Source organism: Vicugna pacos, chromosome 4, assembly GCF_048564905.1.
Source record: "Vicugna pacos chromosome 4, VicPac4, whole genome shotgun sequence".
NCBI classification, from domain to species: Eukaryota; Metazoa; Chordata; class Mammalia; order Artiodactyla; family Camelidae; genus Vicugna; species Vicugna pacos.
The window spans coordinates 75,368,140-75,394,918 of record NC_132990.1 but is presented as its reverse complement, the minus strand read 5'-3'; the positions used below and the strand labels follow the sequence as shown (position 1 = coordinate 75,394,918).

At 40.4% G+C, this 26,779-nt stretch overlaps 1 protein-coding gene across 3 annotated transcripts in view; it reads right to left on the bottom strand.

Moving 5' to 3' along the window:
• Positions 1-26,779, bottom strand: part of NUP214 (nucleoporin 214) — a 91,215-nt gene that overhangs the window by 21,013 nt on the left and 43,423 nt on the right. For all 3 annotated transcript variants that reach the window (XM_015249819.3, XM_015249818.3, XM_072960311.1), the window contains exons 25-30: positions 18,814-18,889; positions 17,421-17,499; positions 14,647-14,737; positions 13,292-13,353; positions 9,096-10,928; positions 7,008-7,078 (exon numbers count right to left, since the gene is read on the bottom strand). In XM_015249819.3, coding sequence (XP_015105305.2) covers positions 7,008-7,078; positions 9,096-10,928; positions 13,292-13,353; positions 14,647-14,737; positions 17,421-17,499; positions 18,814-18,889 — 2,212 coding nt within the window. The remainder of the gene's footprint in view (positions 1-7,007; positions 7,079-9,095; positions 10,929-13,291; positions 13,354-14,646; positions 14,738-17,420; positions 17,500-18,813; positions 18,890-26,779) is intronic.

Here is a 26,779-nt window from a genome sequence, read left to right as displayed (position 1 = left end):
TGCTTTCTGTGTTCTAAGAAATCTTTGTCTTCCTAATGGTTTTTTCATCATGGTATTATTGACATTTTGGGCCACATAATTCTTTGTTTTGGAGGGCTGAAGGATGTTTAGCAGCATCCCTGGCCTCTGCCCACTAGATGCCAGTAGCATCCCCCACTCATGAGGACCAAACATGTCTCCAGACATTGTGATTGTGAAACTCCCCTGGGGCACTGATCTATCCAAGGTAGCAAAGATATTCTGTCTTTTTGCTATGGTTGTCATATATTTAATATTTTGTTATTAACTACACAATACATTGTTTCTCTTGATGTCCTGAGTCTTTTTTCTTTAGCTGCTTTAACATTTTTCTTTTTACATCTGGTTTTCAGAAGCTTAACTATGATGTGTCTAGGTGTGGTTTTCTGGTATCCTGTTTGAGGTTTGCAGAGTTTCTTGATTTGTGGATTCCTGTTTTTCAACAAATTTGGAAAAGGTTGGCCATTGTCTCTTCAAAAAATGTTTTTCTTTCCCATTCTGACTCCTCTCCTTCTTGGGCCCTGATTACATGTGTGCTCAAGTGCCTGGTGGTGCTTTACGGGTCGCTAATATTCTGTCCAATTTCTTTTCAGTCTCTCTGAGATTCATTTTAGGTAATTTCTACTGACATGTTTTCAAGTTCATTGTTCTTCTGTAGTATGCACTCTGCTGTTAAATCTAGTTTTTTATTTCAGATACTACATTTAAACTTCAGATACTGACCTTCTATTTGTTTTTGTAATTCCCATTTCTCTACTGAGATTCCTTCTTCAACCATTCTTTTATTTTTCTGTACATCTTTGAGCACAAGTTATTATAAAGTCTCTGCCTGCTAGTTCCAATACCAGGATTATCTGTAGGTTATTTTTTGCTGAATTCTAAAATACAACTACGGGTTCCCCTTTTATTTTGCTTCTTCATGTTACATAATTTTTGGTTTGCCTGGTATACTGGACTTTGTACAGAACAGTGGTATGGTGACTGAAGAATGCTAACATTTCCCCCAGACAGTGGGAGATCACTCCTCCATCTGTATCCGAAAGTGAGGAGGTTATTATTCAGATTTCACCAAGTGTTCAGCTGATCAGGAAGTGCTTCACAGATTTAGAATGAAGTCGCCTCTGGTTAGCCCAATACCGTCTGCTTAGGATTCAGGTTATCTGTCACGTAAGTGTCAGAGCCTGAAGCCAGGAGGCAGTTGGGCTGCAGTGTTACAACTGGATTGGACAATTACAGGGACCAGGAGACTGCAAGACTGAGTTTTTTCTGCTTTTAGTCCTACCTTTATTTCCTTTCTCTTAGCAAAAGAGGGGGAGGGGTGAATAGGATTTTTATACTGAATTTGTCTTTCAGACTCTAATTTTTTTTTTAAACAGCTTTACTGGCATATTATTCATATACTACACAACGCACTGATTTAAAGTACAAAAAAAGTTTTAAAAACTGTCGTAAAATATATATGACATAAACTTGTCATTTTAACCATTTTTAAGTATACAACTGAATGGCATTAGTTATATTCACAATGATTGTGCACCAATTATAACTATTTCCAAGTATTTTTCACCACCACAACTGAAATTCTAGAACCACTAAACAGTAACTTCCTGGTTCCTTCTGCCCCCAGCCCCTGGCATTCTCTAATCTACTTTCTGGCTCTATGGGTATACCTATCCTAAACATTTCATGTAAGTGAAATCATAAGATACTTGTCCTTTCATATCTGGCTTATTTTACGTAGTATAATGTAATCACAGTTTATCCATGTGCAGCATATGGATCACAACTTCACTCCTTTAGAAGGCTGAATAATATTCCACTGTATGAATATACACGTTTTGTTTATCTAGTCAACTGCTGATGAACATGTAGGTTGTTTCCATTTTTTCGCCATTGTGAATAATGCTGCAGTGAACGCTGGTGAATATGTGTCTGTTTGAGCTCCTGCTTTCAAAGCCTATGGGTGTACACCTAAGAGTAGATTAGCTGGGTCATAGATATTCTATGTTTAGCTTTTTGAAGAACTTGTTTTCCCTAACAGCCACACCATCTTACATCCCAACCAGTACTATATGAGGGTTCTAGTCTCTCCATATCCTTGTCAATACTTGCTATTGTTTTGTTTTTTTAAATTATAGTTCTCCTAGTGGATGTGGAGTAGTATCTCATTATGGTTTTGATTTTCATTTTCCTAATGTTTATAACACCTTTGATTACCTCTCTATGTGCTTATTGGTCATTTGTTTTGTTTGTCCTGATTGTTGCCAATAGCTTCCTCTGGCTTCTTCTCGACAGTAAATTTCCTTTAGCAAGGCCTCTCTTCCACTTTTCCAAACCCAGACCTGACAATTGCCCACAAAAGGTGCTGTACCATCACAGTCACCTACGATTAACTCCCCTCTCCAGAAATCATTTCAGCAAGGCTTCCTGCCACACTTTGTAAGTCCCATTGTGACAGGTTGTATTTTCCAAAGATGATCGCAGTAATATTTCTAGACCTAAATACTCTCCTAGAGCAAGAGGTGAAGTCTATTCCCCTGCCATTGAACCTGGGTGGGACTCTGTGACTGCCTTGAAGAAGATACAGTATAAATGATGCTCTGCGGCTTCTGAGGACAGGTCACAAACAGGTCCCTCTCTCTCGGAATATTCCTCCTTGGAATCCAGCCACCGTGTTGTGAGGCAGCCCAGGCCACACAAAGAAGCCACATGCAGATGTAGCCAAGAGCTCCACTTAAGGTATAAACCAACAGCCAAGCCAAACATTAGAGAATGCTACTAGGTTTGGGGTAATTTGTTACACAGCACTAGACAATTCTAATACCCATAGAGTTACTGTTGTTTTCACACTACCTGAGTTCTTGCTATTATGATGAAAGTGAAGGTCTTCCATATCCTGGCCAGAATCTACCTTGCATCCTCAGATTTTTTTCTGAGCATATCTCTACTACCTGAAAACTCATTCATTTTTACAGTACCTATCCTGTGCTGGCCACAGTCCTAAGCCCTGGGGATATAGCAATGAATGTACCAGAGAAGGCCCCTGCCACGATAGAAAAAAATATTCATTTAAATTTCTAGCCCCTCCAACTGCAAACATAATTTCTGTGAAGGATGAATATGGGGGGGAGGGAAGGGGTGAAACCAATAGGGAGTTTATCATAGTAAGTTTTAAATCTCTTGGCTCAAATCATGCCTGAGAGTCACCCAGGTAGCTCTAATATGTTCATTTTCACAACTATACTTCACAATGTAGTAACATTCTACTACAGAATAACGTAAGCTCATCTACCCACTGGAATGCTGATAACCATTTGGGCTGTTTCTAGTCTTCAGTTATTGCAACACTGTCTCCTGGTGCACCCGTGCATGAGTTTCTTGAAAGAACAAACTAGGAGTGGAACTTTGCTAGATCACGCCAAACTATTTTCCAAGGCGACTGTGACAACTTACAACCCAAATAAGGGTGTACGTGAGTTTCTGTTGCTCTGCGTGTTCGCTGGCATTTGGTATTGCTGGGCTTTTAATTTTTACTGTTTTATAGATGTGCATCTCTTCGTAGTTTTAACTGTACTACTAACTAAAGTTGAGTATGTTTATTGGTCCTCTGGCTATCTTTCTATGCTTTCTTATTTCTCCCTTTTTCTAAACTATGGTAAAATATACATAAAACTTGCCATCTTTAGCATTTTTAAGTACGTAACTCCATGGCATTAGGTACATTCACGATGTTATATAACCAAAACCATCACTTTTTATAGTCTCTTGTCCATTTTCTTTCTATTGTGTTTTCCATTAAGTTGACAAATTTCATGTGTAGAGAGCTCAATGAATTTTGACGTAAAACTTTGTAACACTCAACATTTAAGACATCAAACTTTTGTTAGTACTTTTGAAAGCTCCTGTGTACTCCATAAAATTTTTAGTGTCCTGAGTGTAACCACTCTTCTGGTTTCTATCGTGATGGTTAAGTTTCACCTGCACCTGACTTTTTAGGTAAATTCAACGCCAGCAGTGTGTACTCCTGTGTCTGCTTCTTTCCCTTAACACTGCGTCTGTGGGATTCACCCACTTTGCTTCGTATGGGAGCAGTCTGCCTTATTTCATCATTTCACTGCTTCGTAGCACTCTGCTGTATAATACACGATTTACTGATCAATTCTTCAAGTGATAAGCACGTGGGTTGTTTCCTGTTTTTAGCTATTCTGAATACACTGCTATGGACATTCTTACCCACATCTGGTGAACAAAGGCACCCATTTCTGTTGGTTATATGGCTAGAAGCAGATATGCTGAGTCAACAGGGATTCTGTGTATCTAGTTTTGATACTTCCAGATGGTTTTCCAAAGTGAGTATATGAATCTGCACTCCCACTAGTCACTCTGCTTCCTCGTGAGTACTGGGTATTGTCAGCTGTTCAACTTTAGCCATTTTGGTGGGAGTGCAGTCGTGTTTTTTCTTTTTGATTTGTATTGTTTATATTCTGAATACAATTACTCTGTTGGTTACATAGGCTATATAATTTTCCTATTTCATGGCTTGTTTTACCCTAAGATTAAGAAAGCTGCAATTTTAGTGAGGTCAGATTTTCCTTCTGCCTGAAGAATACCCTTTAGAACGTCCTTCGGGTCTGCTAGGTGTAAATCCTCTCCGTATCTGCCTGAAAAATGTCTTGATTTCACTTCATTCTGTAAAGTTTTTTTTTTTTTTGCTGGGTTTAGAAATTCTAGGTAGAATCCTAGGTGTCCAGCTTTCATCGCTACTGCCAGGCAGTCAGCTGTTAGTCCAACTATTGCTCCTTTGAAGGTAACCTATTTTTCTCTTGAGTCCTTTTAATATTTTACGTTAGTGCTTCTGAAGTTTCACTGTGGCAGGGCTTGGACTCAGCTTCCTTTTACACATTCTGCCTGGTATTTGTTGGACTTCTGAATCTGTGGGTTACTATTTTCTGCTGGTTTGGAAATTTCTGTCCTTTTCTCTTCTAATATTATCATATATTCTCTTCTCCTTCCGATTAAAGGTATGTTAGATTTTCTCTTTAACGATTTTTGCTTTCTCTATTGCATTCTCCATCTTCTGCGCTCTCCATGATGAATTCCAGATAACTTAATCTGAACTTCTAGTTCAAGGCTCAGCAAACTTGAGCCCACGGGCCAAACCCAGCCCCCACCTGCCTTTGTAAGTAAAGCTTTGTGGGGACGTAACCATGCTTGTCCACTGCGTACTGCCGGTGGCTGTTGCTGTGCTACAAAGGCAGAGCTGAGTAGTTGTGACAGAAACTGCATGCAGCTCTCAAAGTCTAAACTGTTTACTATCTGACCCTTTATAGAAAAAGTGTCCTGATCCCTGATGTGGTCGATTACTGTTCTCCTCAGCTGGGTCTAATCTGCTGATTTAAAACTTTAATTATTTTATTTTTCTGGAAGTTCTATTTGGTTCTTTTTCAAAGCTGCTATGACATTTCTTATAATTTTCTTCTCTTCACTGGTATTTTCAAGTTTGTCTTTTATTTCTTTTAAACATGTACAACACAGCTGTTTCACAGTCTAGGAAGTCTTTGCAAATGTGTGTCTGATGTTTATTCTGGCTCTTGCTCATAGTTCTTTGTTTCCTTTTGTGATGAATTTAGGTATGGGAATCAATGTCCTTAAAAATTAACTGAGGCCTAACTTTTCTTCAGAGTGGCCTGTGCTGTTTTGCCAGACATCTGGAGACACCACCATCCTTGGATGTCAGGCCACATGCACAGGCCAAGACTGCTGAGTGTGGAGTCATGGCTTATTGCAGAGAGGGTCTCTGTTAGCCCTCCCACTTTGTGCGTATCTTGTTTAGTGATGTCTGGCTTTTGGGGTTATTAACAGAGGAAATTCAGATGTTCCCAGATTAGTAAATGCTCTAAGGGCAGAACTGGTTTTCGTGTTTTCCCCACTTCTGTAGTTCCCATTTTCCCTTTAGTTTGGTTTGGTAAATAACTTGTTAGCTTGTAAGTGTTTTTAAAACTATGGTTTTTATATTTTATCTAGCATTTTTAGCTGTTTTCAGTGGGGAACTTGGTTTGAATGACCTAATGTGCTATTTCCAGAACTTTAAGATCAGAACTTTCTGTCAAGAAAAAAAAAAAAGAAAAAAAAAAGAACTCTGTCAAGGATCACTGACTAGGGCAGAGCCCAACTTTAAAGGAAAAAGGTGATAAATCTGAAGATTTATTAGAAACATAATATGGCAACCACTTTATTAACTACTGGACAAATACCAATTCTACCTTCAGGAAAGTCACAATCATTTCCAACGTATCAGAGCACCTTTCTTCGGAAGGACTCCTCATGAGGTTACTACGATCTGAAAGCTACTGGCTTTTATAATAGTAAATTCAACCTCTCTGTGTCCTCAGTGTCCTCATCTGTCCAATGGGGAAATAACAGCACCTACATTACACAAGACCTGAGGATTACATGAGTCAGTTTGTACCCAGCACTTAATACCATGCCCAGCGCATAGACAACCACCAGCCAGACAACCTGAAACAGCTCAGGTCACCAAAAGGAGTCTCTGGACTACAGAAAGCTTAGCACAGGGCTGCATACAGTTTCTTTTGTATATTGCATATTCTTCTTCTTGTTTAAACAACCACTTAAAAAGATAAAAACTCTTAGCTCAAAGACCTTAAAAAAAAAAAAGCCAAGAATGGATTTAACCCACGGGCCACAGTTCGCCAAGCCCTGGTGTAACAACAGGCAGAAGACTGACGGACGTCAGCGTACTAGTACAGTGCTTCCCGCGAGGACTGCTAAACAAGGGCACACTGGCGGATTCTCCCTCATCAGAGGCTGAGACTTCTGCGTCTCCAAGGGAGCCTCAGGAGGCAGAGCTAGCGGCCCACAGGCTGTCTGCTGGGGCTGGGCACGCAGCACGGCTGATTACGCTACAGGAACAGCACAAATGGGTCTGATACGTGTTGTCAGGAAGCGAGGCAAACATACATACTTACCTGGCCAAAGACTGTTCCCCCAGTGCTGGCTGCTTGACCAAACAAAGAACCAGTATTACTCGACCCAAAACCTGTAAAGTAAAAAGAAAACAAAAGTTTTAATTTGGATGAATCTTGTGCAACAAAGTTGTATTTTCTGTTTTCTCAACGGCATTCAAGTGTGCTAAAGTACCCCACAACAGCCACCAACACGGCCAGCTTTACTGTGAAACAAGGAATTAAAGGCTTAATTATCTTAAAAGTAAAAATAAATAAGTAACTAAAGTACCCCAGAATAAATCAACTCACGAATAATATCTGTTTTCCCATCTAGGAAATGGAGAAAACTATGAGTAAATAATTTAAAGATCTTTTCTTCATTGCTAAAATTTTATAACAGAACAATTCCACGTCCCAATGACTGAATCCTTGTCTCCTACCAAACCCCAGGTGGGCGCAGACTCTCCGAGCAGCTTTTCCTTAGACTTAGAGCTGCCAACAGTTTCTCCAACGACTGACTGACTATCAGGAACACTCCTACTCTCTGGTCTCCTCTGATCTCTCCAAATACCAGATTCTCTCAGGGTAGTGCATGCTTCTTCTCAGTGGCATAACATGGTTGAGGTGCTGGGCTGCACAGGGCCTGGGAAACCAGGCAGAACTACGTAACAGAAGAGCCCCAGACAAGGAGTTACGCGCGCGAATGCCATCCTCGTTTCTGTTGTCGGTCTAGCAGGGGAGCTCTGGCGAGTCTCAGTCCCGCAGCCAGGGCCGCAGGAGACTGCTCAGGCACCTATCCCCCTAGTGTGCACCTTACTGCAGAAAGAAGAGTTCTTCAGAGGCTCTCAGTTGTACTAAAAGAGCCCGATTATACTTGTGCATGAGGGATTCTCAAGTTTTTGACTGTGGAACAAAGAAAGCACTAGAGATAGTGTTAAATAGGCTACTCTCTTTTAAGACCACAAGGCCTTTTCCCTGCCCACTCTAACCAACGTATTCCATTTCCCATCACTCAAAGAGGCCAACCAGCCCCTTCACAGGGCATCAGGCGGATTTCAAAACTGTCTTTCACCACTGTGTTCTTACAGCTGAACTTAGTAGGAGCTTAACAAACACTGCTGAAGGAAGAAAGGAAAAGACTTCCTTTCCAATAAATTATGAACCACCTTCAAGTAAATTATCACCAAAGGAATGAATTAGCAGTTACTTGCAATCCTGTCCACCAAGACATCATTGATCCTTGATTCCACCCACCCCGCCCCTGAACCTGATTGCTGATGAAATGCCTTCGGAAAGCAAAACTTAGAAAAGAGTTTCCAATTGTCCTGTCTATTGATTTTAGAAGTAAATGTAGCTGCTAAGATTGGATATGCAGTAGTGAGGATGACTTTTTACTTTCAAAACTAGTAAAATTTAAAGCTTTATTAAAAAATTACACTGAGAATAGAAAAAAATACAAACTTTTCTTTTTTAAATTTATTTTTAATATTTTCTTGAGGGGGGAGGCAATTAAGTTTTCTTATTTACTTTTAGAGGAGGTACTGGGGACTGAACCCAGGACCTTGTGCATGCTAAGCATGTGCTCTACCATTTGAGCCATACCCTCCCCCCCAACTTTTCAAATGTCAGTCTCTGCACTTCTAGGAAGCAAGACGGTGTCAGAGGAAATACAAAACACTGGCAGGGCAGTGAGCTAGGATGAGGAGCTCCGGGGTCTAGTTCTGGCTCCGTTACTGGTGCTAAATATTACATCAGTCACCTCGAGGTCTGAAAGTTTTGGACATAATGACCTCTAAAGCACCTTTCAAATTTAAAATTTCATTCTTATGAATCATTTGTCACTTGCCACTTCCTCAGACCTGCCTTTTCCCCATCACGGAACTGGCACTGGTGGCTGGGACAGTGCAGATCTTGCTGAAAAGCAGAGCTGGAGCGACAGAGATCAGACCACAGAAATGCCCCTGGCGCCAGGGCACCGAGCTCCCTTGACTTCAGAATCTCTTAGGTTTTCCTTTTCATTCTTTCACTTACAAAAGTAATGCAGAGTTGCTGCAAATGTTTCAAGTAATACAGAGGGAAAGAAAGTAAAAACCTCCCATACATGCTTACCTGAAGCTTGACAAAAGCTAAACCCAGAGGATGCTGCTGTCGTAGTGGTGGCTGAGGTGCCACCAAACACTGAGCCTCCTTGCCCAAAACCAGGACTCTGACCAAAGGCAGGCGAGTTGCTCTGGCCAAACAGCCCACCTCCTGTGCTGGCAGAAGACTGTCCAAATGAGAAGGAGCTGGAGCTACCGGTGCTGGAAGAGGCACCAAAGACATTGCCACTGGTAGACGTGGAGGTGGAGGACGGGGGCTGACCAAAGGCAGGCACGGAGCTGAACCCGGGCTGACTGAAGGAGAAGCTGCTTGCCTGGCTGCTGGTCGACTGCCCGAAGGCCGGGGCCTGCCCGAACGCCGTCTGTCCAAAGACCCCTGTGGCAGCGGTGCCAAAGGCCGGACCCCCGAAACCTGTGCTGCTGACCTGCGGCGCGGCAGCCGCCGTGCTGGCCGTGCTGCCTGTCTGCTGCCCAAACAGGCTCGGTGCGGTGCTGGCTGCCGCCTGCCCGAACATGGGGGTCGCAGAGGGGGCGGTGGCCGTGTTGCTGGTGAGCTGGCTGAAAGCTGAGCTAGAACTGGCAGCCGGTGGCTGGGGAAAGACAGATGAGCTGGAAGTGACAGTCCCAAACACCGCTATCTCCGTAGCTGCGCTGGGAGCAACACTGGAAACGACATTGGAGGTTGTGGGGGGTCTTGATGTTTCTGGGGCCACGGGGACTGCACTTGGGACCGCAGGTGTGGTGACGACAGTCTGCCCGGGCACGGGATGGGTGGAAGCCGGAAATGGCGGTTCCGTCTTGACGTCTGGGACCCCGGAGGTGGCCGGAGCAGCCTCTGCAGAAGGCGCTGCGACACTGGTAGTAGACGCTACAGTGCCAAGGCTGTTGACTGCAGGCTGGGCAAGAGCGGGTTCTTTTTTAACAGAGTCAGAAGTTTGAGGAGCAGCCTGGGGAAGCTGTGCTGACTGCTGTTGCCCTAGAAGGGAGGAGGCTGCTGACGCTGGGGTCTCACTACTGCCTGGCTTCTCGGGCACTGCTGATGATGTGGCTTCTTCTGCGCCTTTACTAGAGGACCCAGGCAGGGTGGGAGCAGATGCTGAGCTCAGGAGGCTACCAAATGACGTGGGGAATGATGCAGGCAAGGGAGTGGCAGTGGCAGCTGAGGGTGGGGCAGATGAGGGCGCCATGCTACTCATCTGCTGGCCTCCAAATGAAAAACTGGTCTTACTACCACTTAGAGATAAGCCACCAAAATTGATTACCCCAGAGGACCCCGTACTGGTGAGTGGCAGACTGCCAAAGATGCCAGTCGAGGAACTGCTGGTGCTGGTGCTGGTGCTGGCTGCTGCTGGTGCCGCTGTGCTGGGCACGGAGGAGGTGACGGGGGGCTCCGCGTGCTTCCCTAACACTGCGGGGCCAGTAAAACTAAACCCGGAGGGGACGGCTGAAGCCTTGGTTGGCTGTGCACTGGCACTAGTTAGGCTTGTGGATGAAGCCTTACTGGCTGGCTTTGTAGAATCGTCTGCTTGGCCAACACGCAGTCCTGAAAAACTTCCTAGAGTCTCTCCAGCCAGAGAACTTGGAAACAGAAGCTCTCCCAACTTGGACGGCGGAGCTTCCGGCTTGCTAGAGGGGGTGGCAAGAGCAGTTCCAGAAGGTGGCACAGGTCTGCTGCCGGAGGGAGCGGACTCTCCTGGGGAGGCAACAGCAGCTCCAGGGGTGCTGGACGCCGGCATTCCCGAGGGGGCTGAGCTTTCAGCAATGGTCTCATAAAAAGACTTGCCTCCCCCGCCAAAAGAGAATGTGTCGAGTTGGTTTGACTCTTTACTGGGGGGTGTTGCCCCTAGCAAGAAAAAGAAGTCAGGAAATGGGTTGCATTTCACAAAATCTGATCTATCACATTTTCACTGACTTTCTAAGCCAGTCTCCCTCCTCCCTGATACAGCCAGGGATCGTTTGTTCTGACAGCAGTTTTCCTTGGAGAGGACAGAATGAACGCTTCTCCACAGGAACGTTAGCTCTGAGTCATCTCACTGAGGTGACATGAACAAACATTCTTTCTATGACTGTTAAATCTTAACAAATACACCTATATCTGGAGTAGGTGAAATTAACATAGTACCCCCTGAAAAAGAAATCAAAAGGCATCTTCCCATTTTTCCCCATGTGTGCTTTCCTCAATAATATTCTTAGCACAGTGCTAGCCTATGGGCCTCTTGATAGACCAGGAACTGATCCCAAATGGAAGTTCTTCCTTTGGTTTTATGGACAAATAACACGTCAACCCACAAGAAATCATCTTTACATACAATTAAGCGCTACTTCCTAGTGCTCTCCTAGTAAGCATTCTCACAGCAGCAGTGCGACCTACTGGTCAAGGACATGGGCAGGTTCTGAGGCTGGAGGCTCTGCCTCTTGCTGGCTGTGCATCTCTGGAAAAGTTAAATGACCTCCCTGGGCTTCAATTTCTCCATTTGGAAGACAGACATACTAACAACACATACCTCACACAGTTGCCACAAAGATTAAGTGAAATATAGGTAAAGCACTCACGAGGCCTGGTCAGAAAAGTGGTCAGTAAGTACGAGTAACTAAAACTTGGTATTTGTAAGCTGAAAGTGGTCTGCGGCGTGCTTGTGATGTTCACACCTCCGTACCGCTTTAAGATGTCTGGCTATCATAAGCTCCCGGGAAAACTGCAAAGCTCCTGCTACCTGCAGATAATTGCCAGGAGCCCCTCTTGGTATCACTGGTGTTGTACTGAGTTGTTTCACGGATTTGGATTGTTGTCTATCCTTGAACTAATGAAAATGTTTATGGAATTACTGCTGTGTTTTATTACTAATTTACTTATGATTTTTGACAATTATTTTGTTCTTCTCCAATCTTTTTATATCATTGAGTTGTTTTTCCTCTAGAAAGTAAGAATGGGGAGGTGTCTCAAGGCTACTCTGCCACATCTAAGTGGGCAGAACAGTTTAACAATCACTGTTCCAGGGAGGAGGGTATAGCTTAGAGGTAGAGTGCGTGCTTAGATGCAGAGTTCCTGGTTCCAATCCCCAGTACCTCCATTAAAAAATAAGTAAGTAAATCAATAAATAAAACTAATTACTCCCTACCCACCCCCAAAAAAGAATGCCATGTTTAAAAAAAAAAAAAGGAATCACTGTTCCAGAAAGGGATGAAATCAACAATCCTTTAATGTGCTACACACAGATCAGGTGGAGGAGGTCTGTTATGCATTCAGCTCCTTCGGCCCCCTCTAGGAGATTTCAGGAGGTCCTCTTTTTACTAAAAAACTTTCACCACTTGGGTTGACACACAGAAAGCACTCAAAAATATCTGCTGAATCTACTCAACCTACTGAAAGATGATCATTGCGTTACTCATTACAGGGAAAACCTGGAAATAGCCTTAATGTCCAGTAAATGGATGGTTAAATAAATTGTGGCAAATCCACAAGACGGAAATTATGTAGCCCTAAACGTGACATTTATACAAGAATTTCAATAATGCTGGAAAATTTATAAGAGATTGTGTTAAATGAAATAAAGTGGAAGCAAAAACCCCAGAAGGAAATACCACATAATTACAATGGTTAAGGGTACAATGTGTGATTCTAGAACATACCACTTTTATAATAAAATGCAACAATCTTTTTAAAAGAAAAATAAACTTAATTACTTAAACTGAGAACTGAAAGGCACTTAAAAAATACACCTGGTTTCCATATAGGTCCTCAAATTCTTTTAAACATTAAAAACATGCTGGCTGGTAGGTCCGTAATAACATGCGTGAGGCCAGTGTGTTTTCTGATAGGTTATCATAGAAACAGATGGCTTCAATCTTTTACTTCTATAGTACTATGTCTACCTCAACTTATAAACTGATAAAATTCTAAATGACATACAAAACAGATGGAGAAAGAAATTTTAATTCACGTATAAATCTTTCACATTTAACACACAGCCTTGCTTTTCTAGAAGTGAATCCTTTCCTTGTTCTTAACTATGTAGATAGAAGAAGGCCTTCCCAGCAGTGCTTAAATCCAGCCTACTTCTAATGCATAACATCAACACTAAGTTTCCTGCAGATGCTTTAAGCAAGACTCAGCAGCAAGTAAAATGCCAACATATCTGCACGAAAACTCCTGCGCTTGTTTAGGGGGAGACACAAAAGTAACGCTATGCAATGCAGAGACTGTACCTTGTGTGGCAGTGAAATTAGAAGACGGTGTTGGTGTGATTATCCCAAAATTAAAGCCAGTCCTAGGGAGTGGAAGAAGAGCAGTTAAAAAGGAACAAACCTAAGGCACAGCATTGCCCTTTCAATAGTACATCTTAGAATTCATTCACACATTCTGCTCTCCAGGGACTTACAGTCTAGATGGTAAATGTCAACGAAGTAAAAGTACATCATCTTCGAAGCAGTAGAGCCCTCCCAAGATCTCGAAGCAGGGAGAGGCAATTTGTGGGTGAGGTAACAAAGGAGCTGCAGGGGAGAAGGAATGGCTGGGCTTTCCCTGGTACAGGCTGGGGGTGGGGGGAGAACCTACTACAAGGAAGGCAAAGGAGCAGAAATGTACCAGGAATGTGCATGTGGGAATGGCAGGCAGATGCCTGACCTAGTCTTTAAAATTCTTCCAAACTACCTTTGGGAAGTATAAAACATAATGATGTACGATAAAACGTAATAAATTTATCCTTCAAACTCTATCCTAACACCCTCCTTTTCCCCAAGGTGTTAGGCTGAAGGACACACAAGAAACAAACTGACACCAGGGAAAAGAGATTGTGGCTAGTATGAATCCAGTTACGAAAACATAAGCTAGAAGAGCTTAAGAGGCTTTTCTAATGGAACTGATGTGAAACCCTTCAACGGGGAAAAAAAAAAAAAATCTTTGGATAGGTTTTTATCTCAGCCACACAGGGTCTAACTCCACCCTGCAGGGAAGTTGCTTTGGCAGCCTTCACAGGCTTCACGACAAGTGCTCTTGGCCCAGAGAAAAGGCCAGTAAAAGCTCCCCTCGGGGAAAGGGTTAGAAGACCCTTTCGTTGTTAAAAGATGGCTCGGCTTTACAAGTACGGTCGTCATTACTGTGTAAAAGAGGAAACAGATGGATTTCCTCACATCTGTATAAACCCCAACTTTTCAAGCGGTTTCTGTCTTCACGTCTCAGTTTAGCATATTGACCTCTCAGGGCAGCAAAGCCAATCCAAACATTACATCTAGTCCTCAAATGGTGCCAGAATGAAAACACTGCAGTGTGATAAACTAGACCAACCACAGACCCACTACCCAGAGACAATTAGGCTCATCCTAAAACACAAAACAATTAAACAGACATGGAATAACACATGTAAACCTTGAATCAAAAAGGGGAAACAGATTTACATGAGGACATTAAGCTACCGACACTACCACCAAATGCATTACTGTACTGATAAGAAACTCCAAACACATTCAATAAGCATATAAATATACCTACTGGCTGTGAGATTTGGGGAAGCTATCTATAAGGTTGCTGGTGATCTGCCACAAAATTTAAGTTCACTACTGACCCTGATGGAGAAAATGGGAAAGGCTTGCCAAACTGCCCAACAGCAGACGGGGTGGAAGTCACAGCTGTTTCTATCTTGGTTGCCCCTGGTCCTGAAATGATGGGAAAAAAATAAGAACATTACAAAAACAGAGTCAGAAACATCACTCCAGTTTGTAATTCTCGGCAGCACCTTACACGCAATGCTGCAGAGAGCGCAGCCCGGGTCATGCAATTTCTAGGACATCAGCGGCCCGGTGAGAAGATCAGCTAAGTCGTGCTCAAGGTCTCCGAGCTTGCTCTCTGGCTCTGTTCCTGTTAATCCCAAAACAAGACATGCCACACTTTCCCCTTTGCAGGAATGAGATCAAAATAACTGGAGCACAGTTCAAACTTGAGGCTTCAAAGGTAGCTTTATAATTATTGAGAAGTAATATATACCAAAAGGGAAGAAATCCAAAGAGAAATAGGTTACATTAACTAAATATCTGAGTAGTTACTTCACAGCTCTGTTTTCCCATATTTCTGTATTTTCCACAGAATTTTTGTATTTAACAAATAATAGTTGTTTTTCTTCTTCTTTAATTACAGAGGTAACACTTGATTGATGTAACACAGAGAAGTGCAGAAAGTTAAAAGTGAAACCCATCATCCTCCCCACACTCAATACACTGTAACTACTTGTAACAGCTTGGAGTATTACCTATAATCTTTCTCCCGTTGCTCTGCTTTTAAAAGGGGATGGGAATTGGGGAATGACATTTAAAAAGCCTAAACAAACTAAACCAAACAGTAAGAAAAGGCACCTTTTCTTCAAGTAACTATGGGGCAAATATTTGTAAAATTATTCTAAAAACCACTATAATGTGATGTGTACAAGGATGTCCAATGCAGCCTTACTTACAATCTTGAAAAATTAAGAACAATCTAACCTATTAGCAGAGTACTGGTAAAACTTAAGAGTACAACTGCACAGTGAAGTCCTAGGCCACCATTAAAATGAGTCAGGTAGAGCTGTATCAGACCTTGAAAGATGAACAGGATATTAATTGTAAGGGGGATGGGGAAAGAGGTTACAAATCAATATATACAGGACATGGCTATTTTTATTTAAAAAACAACAATAGATACACATCAAACCTCAAGAGATAAGATCAGATCCGTTAAGGACTGCGATCTCTGGAATGCGGGACTTATAGGTCAGCTTTCATTTTCTGCACATATAAGCTCTACACCACAGACTTTCTATGGACCTGTAATAGTTTCATAACCAGAAGAACAAAGAGGTATTATTGTCATTAATAATAAGGGAATTACTCTATAGAGGTTTCAGAATTTTTTTTTAATAAAATTTTTGCAAACTCGTAAATAGTATTTTTCATGGACATTTTCCTACTTAAAAAAAAGTCCTTCCCTTTTGATTACCTGGCAGGTGAAAATAGAAGTAAACACTTGGCAATGACAGAGGATGCTTCACAGTCATCACTGAGTGATCGATCTCAGCAATTTCTAAGTGCAGAAGACTTTCATGAAGCAAAGCCCCTGAGACTGCCTTGATTCCTAACTTCAGGAGTGACAGAAAGCTCTCCAAAAAAAAAAAAAAAGAAAAAATCCTTGAAAGAAGTTAGGATATACTATCTTACAAAATTTTTCTTAAAATTTTCCTCAAATATTAGCTAGAAATGGAAACAGATTTTTAAATTTGAATCTTAGGTCTTTGACAACTCTGCTAAATTTTTCCTTCTAACATAAAGTTTTAGAGCCCAGTCAAGAGATGCTCATTTGGCTCTTACTCATTAAGGCTGACATGATAAAACCTGTGCTTCTGCATTAATTTGAATTCTAGAACACAACTTGGGCTTACCCAACACTGGTTTTCTTTTGAGTGCAACGAATACTTAACTGAAGATAAACCCAATATTCAATGAGAAGCCTTCTGATTACAGAGAAAGTTAGGATGACTGTATGACTGCGTGGAGACTATGGAAAGCAGGTTGCTAATGTGTGAAGTTCAGCGTCTCTAACAGTATTTATTAGTCTGAAAACCCACTTGAGACCATGAATCAAAAGCTGGAATCCAGATTGTGGTGAGAATGCTGGACTGGATGGCACAAGACCCCTGGAGCACAAAGTACACGGGCCAGATGAAGTGGGCTCTAACACAGAGCCAACAAAAGGGGGTGCCAAGGAGCACCCCACATTAAATTAGGTTGCACATACAAGCATGCTTCTGTGTCAGGCTGGCCTGGGCACTTTATGGTGACTGTAAAAACTACTGTTGGTTAAGAGTAATTATGCTTGAGGGAGTGCTAGAAGCATATGAAGCCACAGTCCCTTAATACTGAATTAGATCTACTCCGAAATCTTATATTGTAACAGATCCATTTTACTTTTGTATTTTACCGGCTTTTGAATTGTCACTGCAAACCCACAGAGTTTTTCTTTCCTTTCAGCAGACGGAGCAGAGGTCAATGTTTCAATCCACTCCTTTCTAAACTTTGACCTTCCAGCAAGGCAGGTGAAGACAACACTATTGCTCCTTTTTAGGAAACACACTTAAAGGAAGGTTTTCTCCTGCTGCTCTCACATTTCGCAAGTCCACACAGCTGCTGAAGGGCCAATTTCCTAGAGATGTTACATCAACTGAGGCCTTTCAAATGTATCTTTACTTGATTTCCTATGTCAGCTGCCTTTGTGATCAAGAACAAGAAACTTTCTTGTGGAAAAAAAGAAAAAAAAAATCTTGTGGAGCCTATCTTTCACTTTATTTTCAGTAAAACAGAAGTGCAAACTGACCTGAAACTTTATCACCAGATGACAACTGGCTGGACGCTGGTGTGGGCCCAGGCGGCTTCAGGGAATTTATTAGCGATCCCTGTAATAGGAGCAAAACATTCATGTGAAACCACTAACCAGCCTTTGGAAGAAAGGAACGTGTAAAATGGTAACATAATTTAAAATAAGCAAGCACAAAAACTTTTACTTAGTTTAATTTTGTTTTTAAAGTTTTAATTTAAGTCAGTATTTTCAAATGCTCACCGCGTGTAACACCATATGAGAGATGGGAATAGTCCGCGGGCATCGAGAAAACAGAGTCGTGCCTGCCTACCTGTGCTTATTTTCTCAGTGCCTAACACAACGCTTGGCACATTAAAGGCACTGGAATATCTGACAGACAAATGGAGGGAAATCTGAATGAATGAAATAGGTTCTGGCCCTCAATAAATTTATAATGAGGTTAAAAAGCAAAACTATCAACGTATCCATCTCCAGTCAACATTCTTTACTCGTTTGTTATGATTTAAGCCTTACCACATGTTTTCCAAGGCCAACATGGAAACCTCTAGAAGAAACATTGTATTTTAACTGCTTAAATGCCATGTTAAGTCACAGCAAACTAAGGAAGAGAGCCACGTCTGAGAACCCATGACCAGCAAGTTCTGACGTTCAATCTCAAGCACAATCTGAAAGTACTTCTCTAAAGGTAGGTATGAAAGTAGCAGAGAAACGAGGTTTTCCCAGGGAACATTTCAGACACAGCTTCCTCTACCTTTCAGCCATCTTCTATTATTTTCTTCTCGGGTGGTCAACTGTTTACAGTATAACCTATTTTTGTAAGAAAGAATGTTTTTCAGGCAAAAGCCTCAAAGTAGATATAATATACAACATGACTGAATATACAAGGTCTGAAAAACAGGGATGCAAGAGAAAGCAAGAGCGTCTGTCCCCAAAAACTGATACTGAAAGGCACACTGAACAAAGCAGCGGACAGGAGGGAGTGAGAAGGCCCGGGCCTGGGCTCCATCACTTACTAGCCCTGAAAGCTTGTGTTCAGTCACCCGAGCCTAGGCTTCTTCATTAGTGAAACATATCTGAGTATCTATCTTGTCTATTGCAGATAGTTGTTGTATGGGTTAGCTACAATAATGTTAAGCGAAAGTAAGTTCCAACCCAGATACACCACAGAAATATAAGGTATCAGAATGCAGGATGTCAAATGGCCTGCAAAGACAGCAGCAGGGCCTGCCTGGCCTACTATGACAAGACTGGCATAAACTGTGGGGAAAGGATCACAGGTCTTTGTCAGATATACAGTTCACTTAAACAACAAGACTTCATACAGGATTGTCTTCAGTTACAAGGACAGTCACTGCATGTCACGTTAGCAAAGAAAAACCCAGCAAATTACCTGCTTAGCCTGGTTAGCAGCCACGGGGGTCAACACTGGGTGAGGCGTTTTGGCTGTAGAGTACGGCACTGGAGAACTGAAAAACACACAGCATACGCTCAAGAGAAGGCATGACAAGGTGAAAATCACTTTCATCCTTGAGCTGACCTTCTGTCCAAAAAAAAATCAATTTTGGGGTAGAATAGATGTCTGAGACCCTAACCAAAGTCATCTGACACTTTCTTTAGCATAAACATAAAAGCAGTGACCTTAAAATTGTATTTTCTTCCTGCAATCCTAAGGAAAAAAGTTATAAACATTCAGAAGTAGATCTTTTTATTATCTGGAGAGTAAGCTTTCTCCACGTCCCCTGTGATAGCCCACCACCTTTCCAGACCTGGGCAATTCCTGATTCTCTTTTCGGAGCCTGGACAGTGTTGAGCAGGATCTCTGGGATGCAGACCAGCTGCATCCATATGTGGCCCCCAGAGCAGACCTCAACACCTTAGCTTCTCACAGCCACCAGCCCCAAGAGCCCAGAGCTCACCAGGTCAGCGTGCAAGAGATTCAAATGTACCATGGTTCTGTTTCTAACCTGCACTTCTGCTGCAATATGAAAAGTACTGCAGAAAGAGTTCTCATGATCTTTTGTTAACCTTGAACATGCCATGCAGGGAACTATTATTTCAATAACTGCATAGTGTTAATATGTGGGGGGAAAAATCACCTGTTTAATGCAAAGCTCTCTTCTTGGCTCCTGGGAGCAATTTTTTCTATCAATGTATCTGTCCTCAATCCAGAGCTACTCTGACTGGTATGTATAGCAGTAGGAACCATAGGATCTGGTTTTGTTTTTCAGAACTCCCATTTAGGGAGAATTAATTTTTCATCCAAAAATTCACTTGAAAGAGGAAAGACGAAAATAAGCCCATGCCTCATAGAAAAAACATTATCAAACAATTTAACAATCTTACAAGCACCTCAGGATACTCTGCTGGAAAAACACAGGAACCTTTCTGAACAAACTTTATTAGGTTGAGAGAAGGAAAAATGGAGTTATTCTCAACAAAACAAAACCCTTTTTATTTTTCTACCGAAGCAGCTATAAGTGTGCATCTCTCTGAAGAAACATCCCTGTTCCGCTGAGATATTCTACCAAGCAGGTACACAGGCACAGTGCTCCCCCTCATCTGCTGAATCTCCAACGAGAAAAGGAATGCATGAGTGAGACTGCTGGGACCGAGAAATCCCTGGGCAGACACAGCAGACTTAGGTGGAAAAATGGTTTGAGCTTATGAGAATCACAATGGAGATGAAAATCTTCCACGCTTTCTCAAAGATAAGCAAGAAAGAAGCTACAAATGAAAATAAAAGCAGCAATGCATCCAATTTTAGAACATTTTTTTCCACCTCATATTTAGTGATGACATGATAGTAAATTAAATCATGTATGAAGCAGGCTGAGTATAATTATTGTTCTATTTACTTGTGATAACGCTAGAAATCTCTTGAGTATCCCAAATCCCTAAACATGCAAAATTAGGACTCACAGTAACTTACACACGGGGGCCATGTGACAACCCTGCAGAGAAATGCTGTTCAGTGCGATCAGCTAACAAACCAACTGACTAAATTGGATCTACTGTGATCCAAGAGAACAAACAAAAAGGAACAGTGTACTATCAAATAAACGTGTTCAAAGACTTGTCCATGATCATGAACTGAAACAACAGTGGAAATCAACAGCTAGAAATGTTCAAGAGAAGACGGAACACCAAACTTGGAATTATCACATTTTGGATGGCAGTATCCTACTTCTTAACAGTACAGACCTGGAAGAGCTCATCAGAAATTCACTTGACATGTTCTATTTCACAACTGAAAACAGAAATCAGAAGACCACAAGAAGAAAATGGCACTGTAGCAGAGCTCCAAAGAGACATATATTCACCACATGAGTCTACAAATGACAATGTGCATCACTGGCAACATTAGTGCACTGCTTTAGAAAGGAGTAACAGAGCCATGTAGGTCACTAAGAGTAGTAAAATTAGGTTCTTGAAGAAAAACAATTCCAACAGAAGTTAAGTTCTCTGACTCTCCATTACCCAGACCACTGTGATAAAAATTAATACACAACTGGAGGTGAAAACATCAAATATGATAAACATGGGAAAATGTCACAACAAACCTCTTTCAGAGACTGTCCTGAACACAGAAGGGCCCATTTCTGTTTTCTGCCACAACCTACCAGCATCGCCTGCTGAAGCAGGCAGGCTGATGGGCACGCATTCTAGGATGTGTGCTCTACTCGTGATGACAAGACTGAGCTGTGAAGACTGACAGGCATTTAAACGTTGCTGAAGCCCTTTCTTAGTGGTCCCTTCAACTGTAATGAACTTTGACAAGGTAAGTATTCATACTGCTATTGTGAAAGGGGCCAACTACTCATCCTTTTTACCTATTTCAACACTTTAATGGGCTTAAAAATAAGAGACCTGGTTATGTTTTACTTTGGTAAGTCTTAATCATTATCATGTACATCTTTTTATAAATTCACATGTGACACTGGGAATCTAAACTGGGAAGCTACTGAAGTTAACTATCTAATGACCTATATCATTTAAAGGTGAGGCAAGTAAGGAGAGAGGACTACTTATCAAGAGCAACTGAAGAAACAAAAAAAAATCAGGAGGGAAAAAGAAAATAGAATATCGAAAACCAAAGGTATCAATTCATTTTTTTACCTAACAGATTGGCAGTAATCCTGAAGTTTGATAATCTTGGCAAAGATATGGGGAGCCAGACTGTCATACATTGCTTGTGGGAAGGAGAAATCGGTATAAGCGCTACTGGGAGAAATCTGACGACAATTACAAAAATTGTATGTATGTACATACATACTCACATATATGGATATTTCCTTTGCCTCAGCAGGCCTGCATTTGAGAATTCATCCAACAGATATGGCTGCAAGCATGCAAAATGATCTAAGTGTCAAATGATTTATTTTAGCATTGTTGGTAACAACACAAGAACTGCATCTATCAAATGTCAGTCATTAGAGAAAAAAAAACTATCGGTTCACTTTTTGCGATTTCTTATGTCTGTCAATGGAGATCGTAACCCCCAACTGTTGTCCTCCATTGGTAAGTCTGACATCTTTGAAGACTCAAGCCCTTTCCAAAATATCATCTAAAAGTCTGCTCAATCAAACTGTAGTTTCTGCGTCAATGTCAAGAGGTCCAGTAACTTCAATAATGTAAGTTGGAATGGCACTAGAGCTTTAAAAAGAGTTCTATTAAATATGAAAATAGGAATCTGTTAAGAAGGATTTATAATGACATGGAAAATATTAACAACTAAGTTTCACGATTAGGTTGAAAAGGGAGGTTACAAAGCAGCATATATTCAAATTTTACTTTAGAAAACTAAATTTTCATGAAACAAAGATGAACAAATATGCAAACGGTGATTGAATATTTGCAGTGGGAATAAAGGTAATTTAAATTTTGTTCTTTTTAACTATTTGAATTTTTTATACTGTCTACAACATTTGTAATAAGAAAAACAAAGGGATGAAGTTTTCTTTAAAGGTTCGGCAACCACTACAGTTATTATTTTTAAAGTGGGGTGACATCTTTAAGTCAGTGAAAGAAAAAACTGTCAACCTAGAACTCCTTACTTAGTGAAAACATCTTTCAGAAACAAAGGTGAAATAAAGACTTTGGCAGACACACAAAAGCTGAAAAAAAGGAATTCAGATCTATACCTGAAGAAATGTTAAAGGAAGTCTTTCAACTAGAAGAAAAATCATACCAGACAGAAACCTGGGACTTAACAAAAGAATAAAGGGCATCGGAAATGATAACTACATGGGAAAAACAGAAGATATTTTTCTTCTTAGTTAAATCTGTTTAAAAGATCAACTATTTGCTCCCAACATATCATGAGGTTTATAACACAGGTAGAAGTAAAATATACAACAACAGCACGAAGATGGGGGAGGGAAGAAACAGAAGACTACTGTAAGATTCTTATACTATTTATTAGTAGTATGGCACCTGACAATACTGTGGTAAGTTAAAGATGTGTGCTAGAAACCCTAATGTAACTGCTTACACACACAGAGCTATAGCTAATAAGCTGTCAGAAAAGATAAACAGAACAAAACAAACAAACAAACAAAAAAACAACTCAGTCAAAAGTAAGGCCGAAACATCTCCTGGGGAGTGGTGGAAATGTTAGCTATCTGGATTGCGGTAGTAGTTTCATTGGTGTATGTATCTATCAAAATTCATCAAATTGTACGTCTGAAATATGTGCAGTTTATTGTATAGGAATCATACCATATTAAAGGTGTTTAAAAAAAAAGGCAGAAAAAAGGGAAAAAAATGGAACAAAGAACAAATTAGGACAGATAGAAAACAAACAGCAATATGGTAGAGTAAACCAAACATGTTAATAATCATGTTACATGTAGATGATCTAAGCAATTTAGTTAAGTCACAGATTGCCAGACTGGAAAAAAAAAAGCAAAGACCCAGCTATATGCTGTCTCTAAGAAACCCATCTAAGATATAAAGATACAAAATAAGTCCAAAATAAGAGGAAGGAAAAAAGATATACCACACTAGCACTAAACAGAAAAAGTTGGACTAGCTACATTAATAAAGGAGATAGATTTCAGAGCAATTAATCTTACGAGGGAGAAAGAGGGTCATTTTTTAATGACAAAGTGGGTCATTTCAATTCAAAGAATGTAACAATCCTGAACATTTATGCAACTAATAGCAGAACTTCAAAACCAGACAGAACTTTAAGGACAATAAGCAAATCTAGAACTATAGGTAAAAATAACGAACACCATTCTTGTTATTTGATGGAACAAGCAGACAGAAAATTATTAAGAATGTAGAAGACTTGAACAACCCTATCAACCATCTTAACTTAATCGACATATATAGAATACTCCAACAAACAAGAACAGAATACATGTTCTTTTGAAGTATGCACAGAACATTTACCAAGATGATTGATAATCTAGGTCATGGATTGGCAAACTATACACCAAAAGCCAGGTGCCTGTTTTTGTAAAAAATGTTTTACTACAACAAAGCCATGCCCATTCATTTACATTTTGTCAATGACTGCATCAGGCTATAGTGGCAGAGCTGAGTAGCTGAGACAGAGACCATATATCCCACAAGCCTAAAATATTTACTATACGACCCTTAAAAAAAAAATCTTGCTGATCCTAGTTCACAGAAGAAATCAAAATAAATCTAAAAGAATTCAAGTCATACAAAGCATATTCTCTGACTACAATGGAGTTAAATTAAAAATTAGTAACAAAAAATATCTAGAAAATGTCTAATTATTTAGAAACTAAATAACACACTTTTAAATAACCCTTAAATATACCAAAAAACCACAGGACAGATTCAAAAGTACTTTTCATTCAGTTTGAACTGAATGAAAAGGAAAACATATTCAAAATCTGTAGAATGTAGCCAAAGCAATTCTTAGAGGAAAATTTATAGTACCAAATTCTTATATTAGAAAAGAACACTCTCAAAGCAATGACCTTAACTTCAACCTTAAAAAACTAGAAAAGAGGAAACAAAACCCAAAGTAAGCAGGAAAATGAAATTATTAAGGCCAAGTCAAAAAAAATAAATAGGAAAACAAATCAACAAACCCCAAATCTGGTTTGAGATCAGTAAAACTGATAAACCTCTAGCTAGACTGATGAGGAAAAAAAAAAAGATACAAATTACCCCTAACAGGAAAGAAGGAAGTGAAATCATTATCAATTCTATACACATTAAAAGGATGGTAATAAGTGACTGTTACAAAAAATTTCACGTCAATAATCTGACAAGTTTCTTGAAAGGCACCAACTACCAAAGTTCAATCAAAACCAGATAAGCTGAACAGTCCTATATCTAGTTAAAACACACACACACACAAAACCAAAAAAACCCCAAACCCTGAAAATTCCAAGCCCAGATGATTTCACTGGGAAATGAAGAGGAATGAACATTTCCCAACTCATTCTATAAGGCCAGCATTACTCTGATACCAAAATGGAACAAAGAAATTATAAGAAAAGAAAATCTACAGACCAATATCCTTCATTAAGACAGGTGCAAAAATTCTTAACAAAATTTTAGCAAATTGAATCCAACCATATAAAAAGGGCAACACATCACTATCAAAGATGAGTTTAACATTAGAAAACCAATCAATGGTGACAAGGGTACCAAGACAATTCAAGGGAAAAAACAAGAGTCCTTTCCATAAATGGTGCTGGGACAACTGAATATCCACATGCAAAAGGACGATTTTGGACCACAAAGTCACACCATTTACAAAAATTAATTCAAATGGATAAAGACCTAAATGTAAGGGGTAAAATTATAAAACTTAGAAGAAAACACAGAAGTAAATCTTTATTACCTTGGATTAAGCAATGGTTTCATAAATATATACCTATTTTTAAGACACCTATAGCATAAGCAATGACAAAATAAACTAAATTTCATCAAAATTAAAACCTTTTATGTTTCAAAGGATATTATCAAGAACGTGAAAAACCACCTAAACAATGGGAGAACGTATCTGCAAATCATATGTCTGATAAGGAACTTGCATCTAGATTACATAAAGAATATGACACCTCAACAACTAAGATAAATTACCCAATTTAAAAAATGGGCAAATAATCTAAACAGACATTTCTCTAAAGATACAAATGGACAATAGCACAAGAACAGAGGCCCAAAATCATTACTCATAAGGGAAATGCGTATCAAAACCACAATGAGATACCACGTAACACCCACTAGGAAAGCTATGATCAAGAAGATGGACAAAAAAAAGTGTGGCTGAGGAGGCAGAGAAACTGGGACCCCATATGCTGCTACTGAGAATGTAAAATGGTGTGGCTGCTTTGGAAAACAGTTTGAACTATGTTTAGCTGAAAAAGCTAAACGAGAATTACCATATGGTCTAGCAATCTCACTCCTAAAACATTAACCAAAATAATTGAAAGCAAGGGCTCAAACAGATACCTGTACAACAACGTTCACTGCAGCATTACTCACAATAGCCAAGAGGGGGAAACACACAAGTGTCTGCTGACAGATGAATGGTAAGAAAAATAAGGTACATGCATACAATGGAATATTGTAGTATTCTATTCCAGCCATAAAAGGAACAAAATTTCGACACATACTACAGATGGACAAATCTAGAAAATTTAAGTGAAATAAGCCAGACACAAAAGGACAAATACTGTATGATTCTACTTACATGAGGTACATAGAACGGGCCAATTCTTAGAGACAGAAAGTAGAAAAGAGGTTACCAGGGACTAGAGTGAGGTGGGAGTGAAGATCACTGTTTAATGGGTACAGTTTCTGTTCGGGACAGTGAAAAAGTTCTGGAAACAGATAGTGGTGAAGGTTACACAACACTGTAAATGTATTTAATGTCACTGAATTATATACTTAAGAATAGTAAATTTTATTATACATATTTTTCACAATGAAAAAGAAAAAGCTTCCTAATGGTGCTTCCTGTTTCTGCCGTTCCCCACTCCCCCTTCTCATCTGTTCTCAATATAAGAACCAGAAGCTTCCTGCTAATACCATAGGTCAGCATAACTACCTGCATTTGTCAAAGCTCACAGAAGTTTACAGCAAAAAAAAAAAAAAAAGTGAATTCAACTGTGTGCAAATTATGCCCCAATATTCCACAAACTGTTAAGATTGTTTTAAAAAAGCAAACATAAATCAGATCAGGTTACTCAACATCCAGCGGTCAGCCAGGTCCTGACCGAGGCTTCCCAGACGTTCATGACAGGTACTCCCAGCCCCACCCCAACTCTCCTTCCAGCTCCAGCCACCAGTGGCTGCCTGGCTCCTCCCAGGATCTGCCAGACAAGCTCCAGCTACAGGCCCTGTGCTTGGGGCTTTCTTCC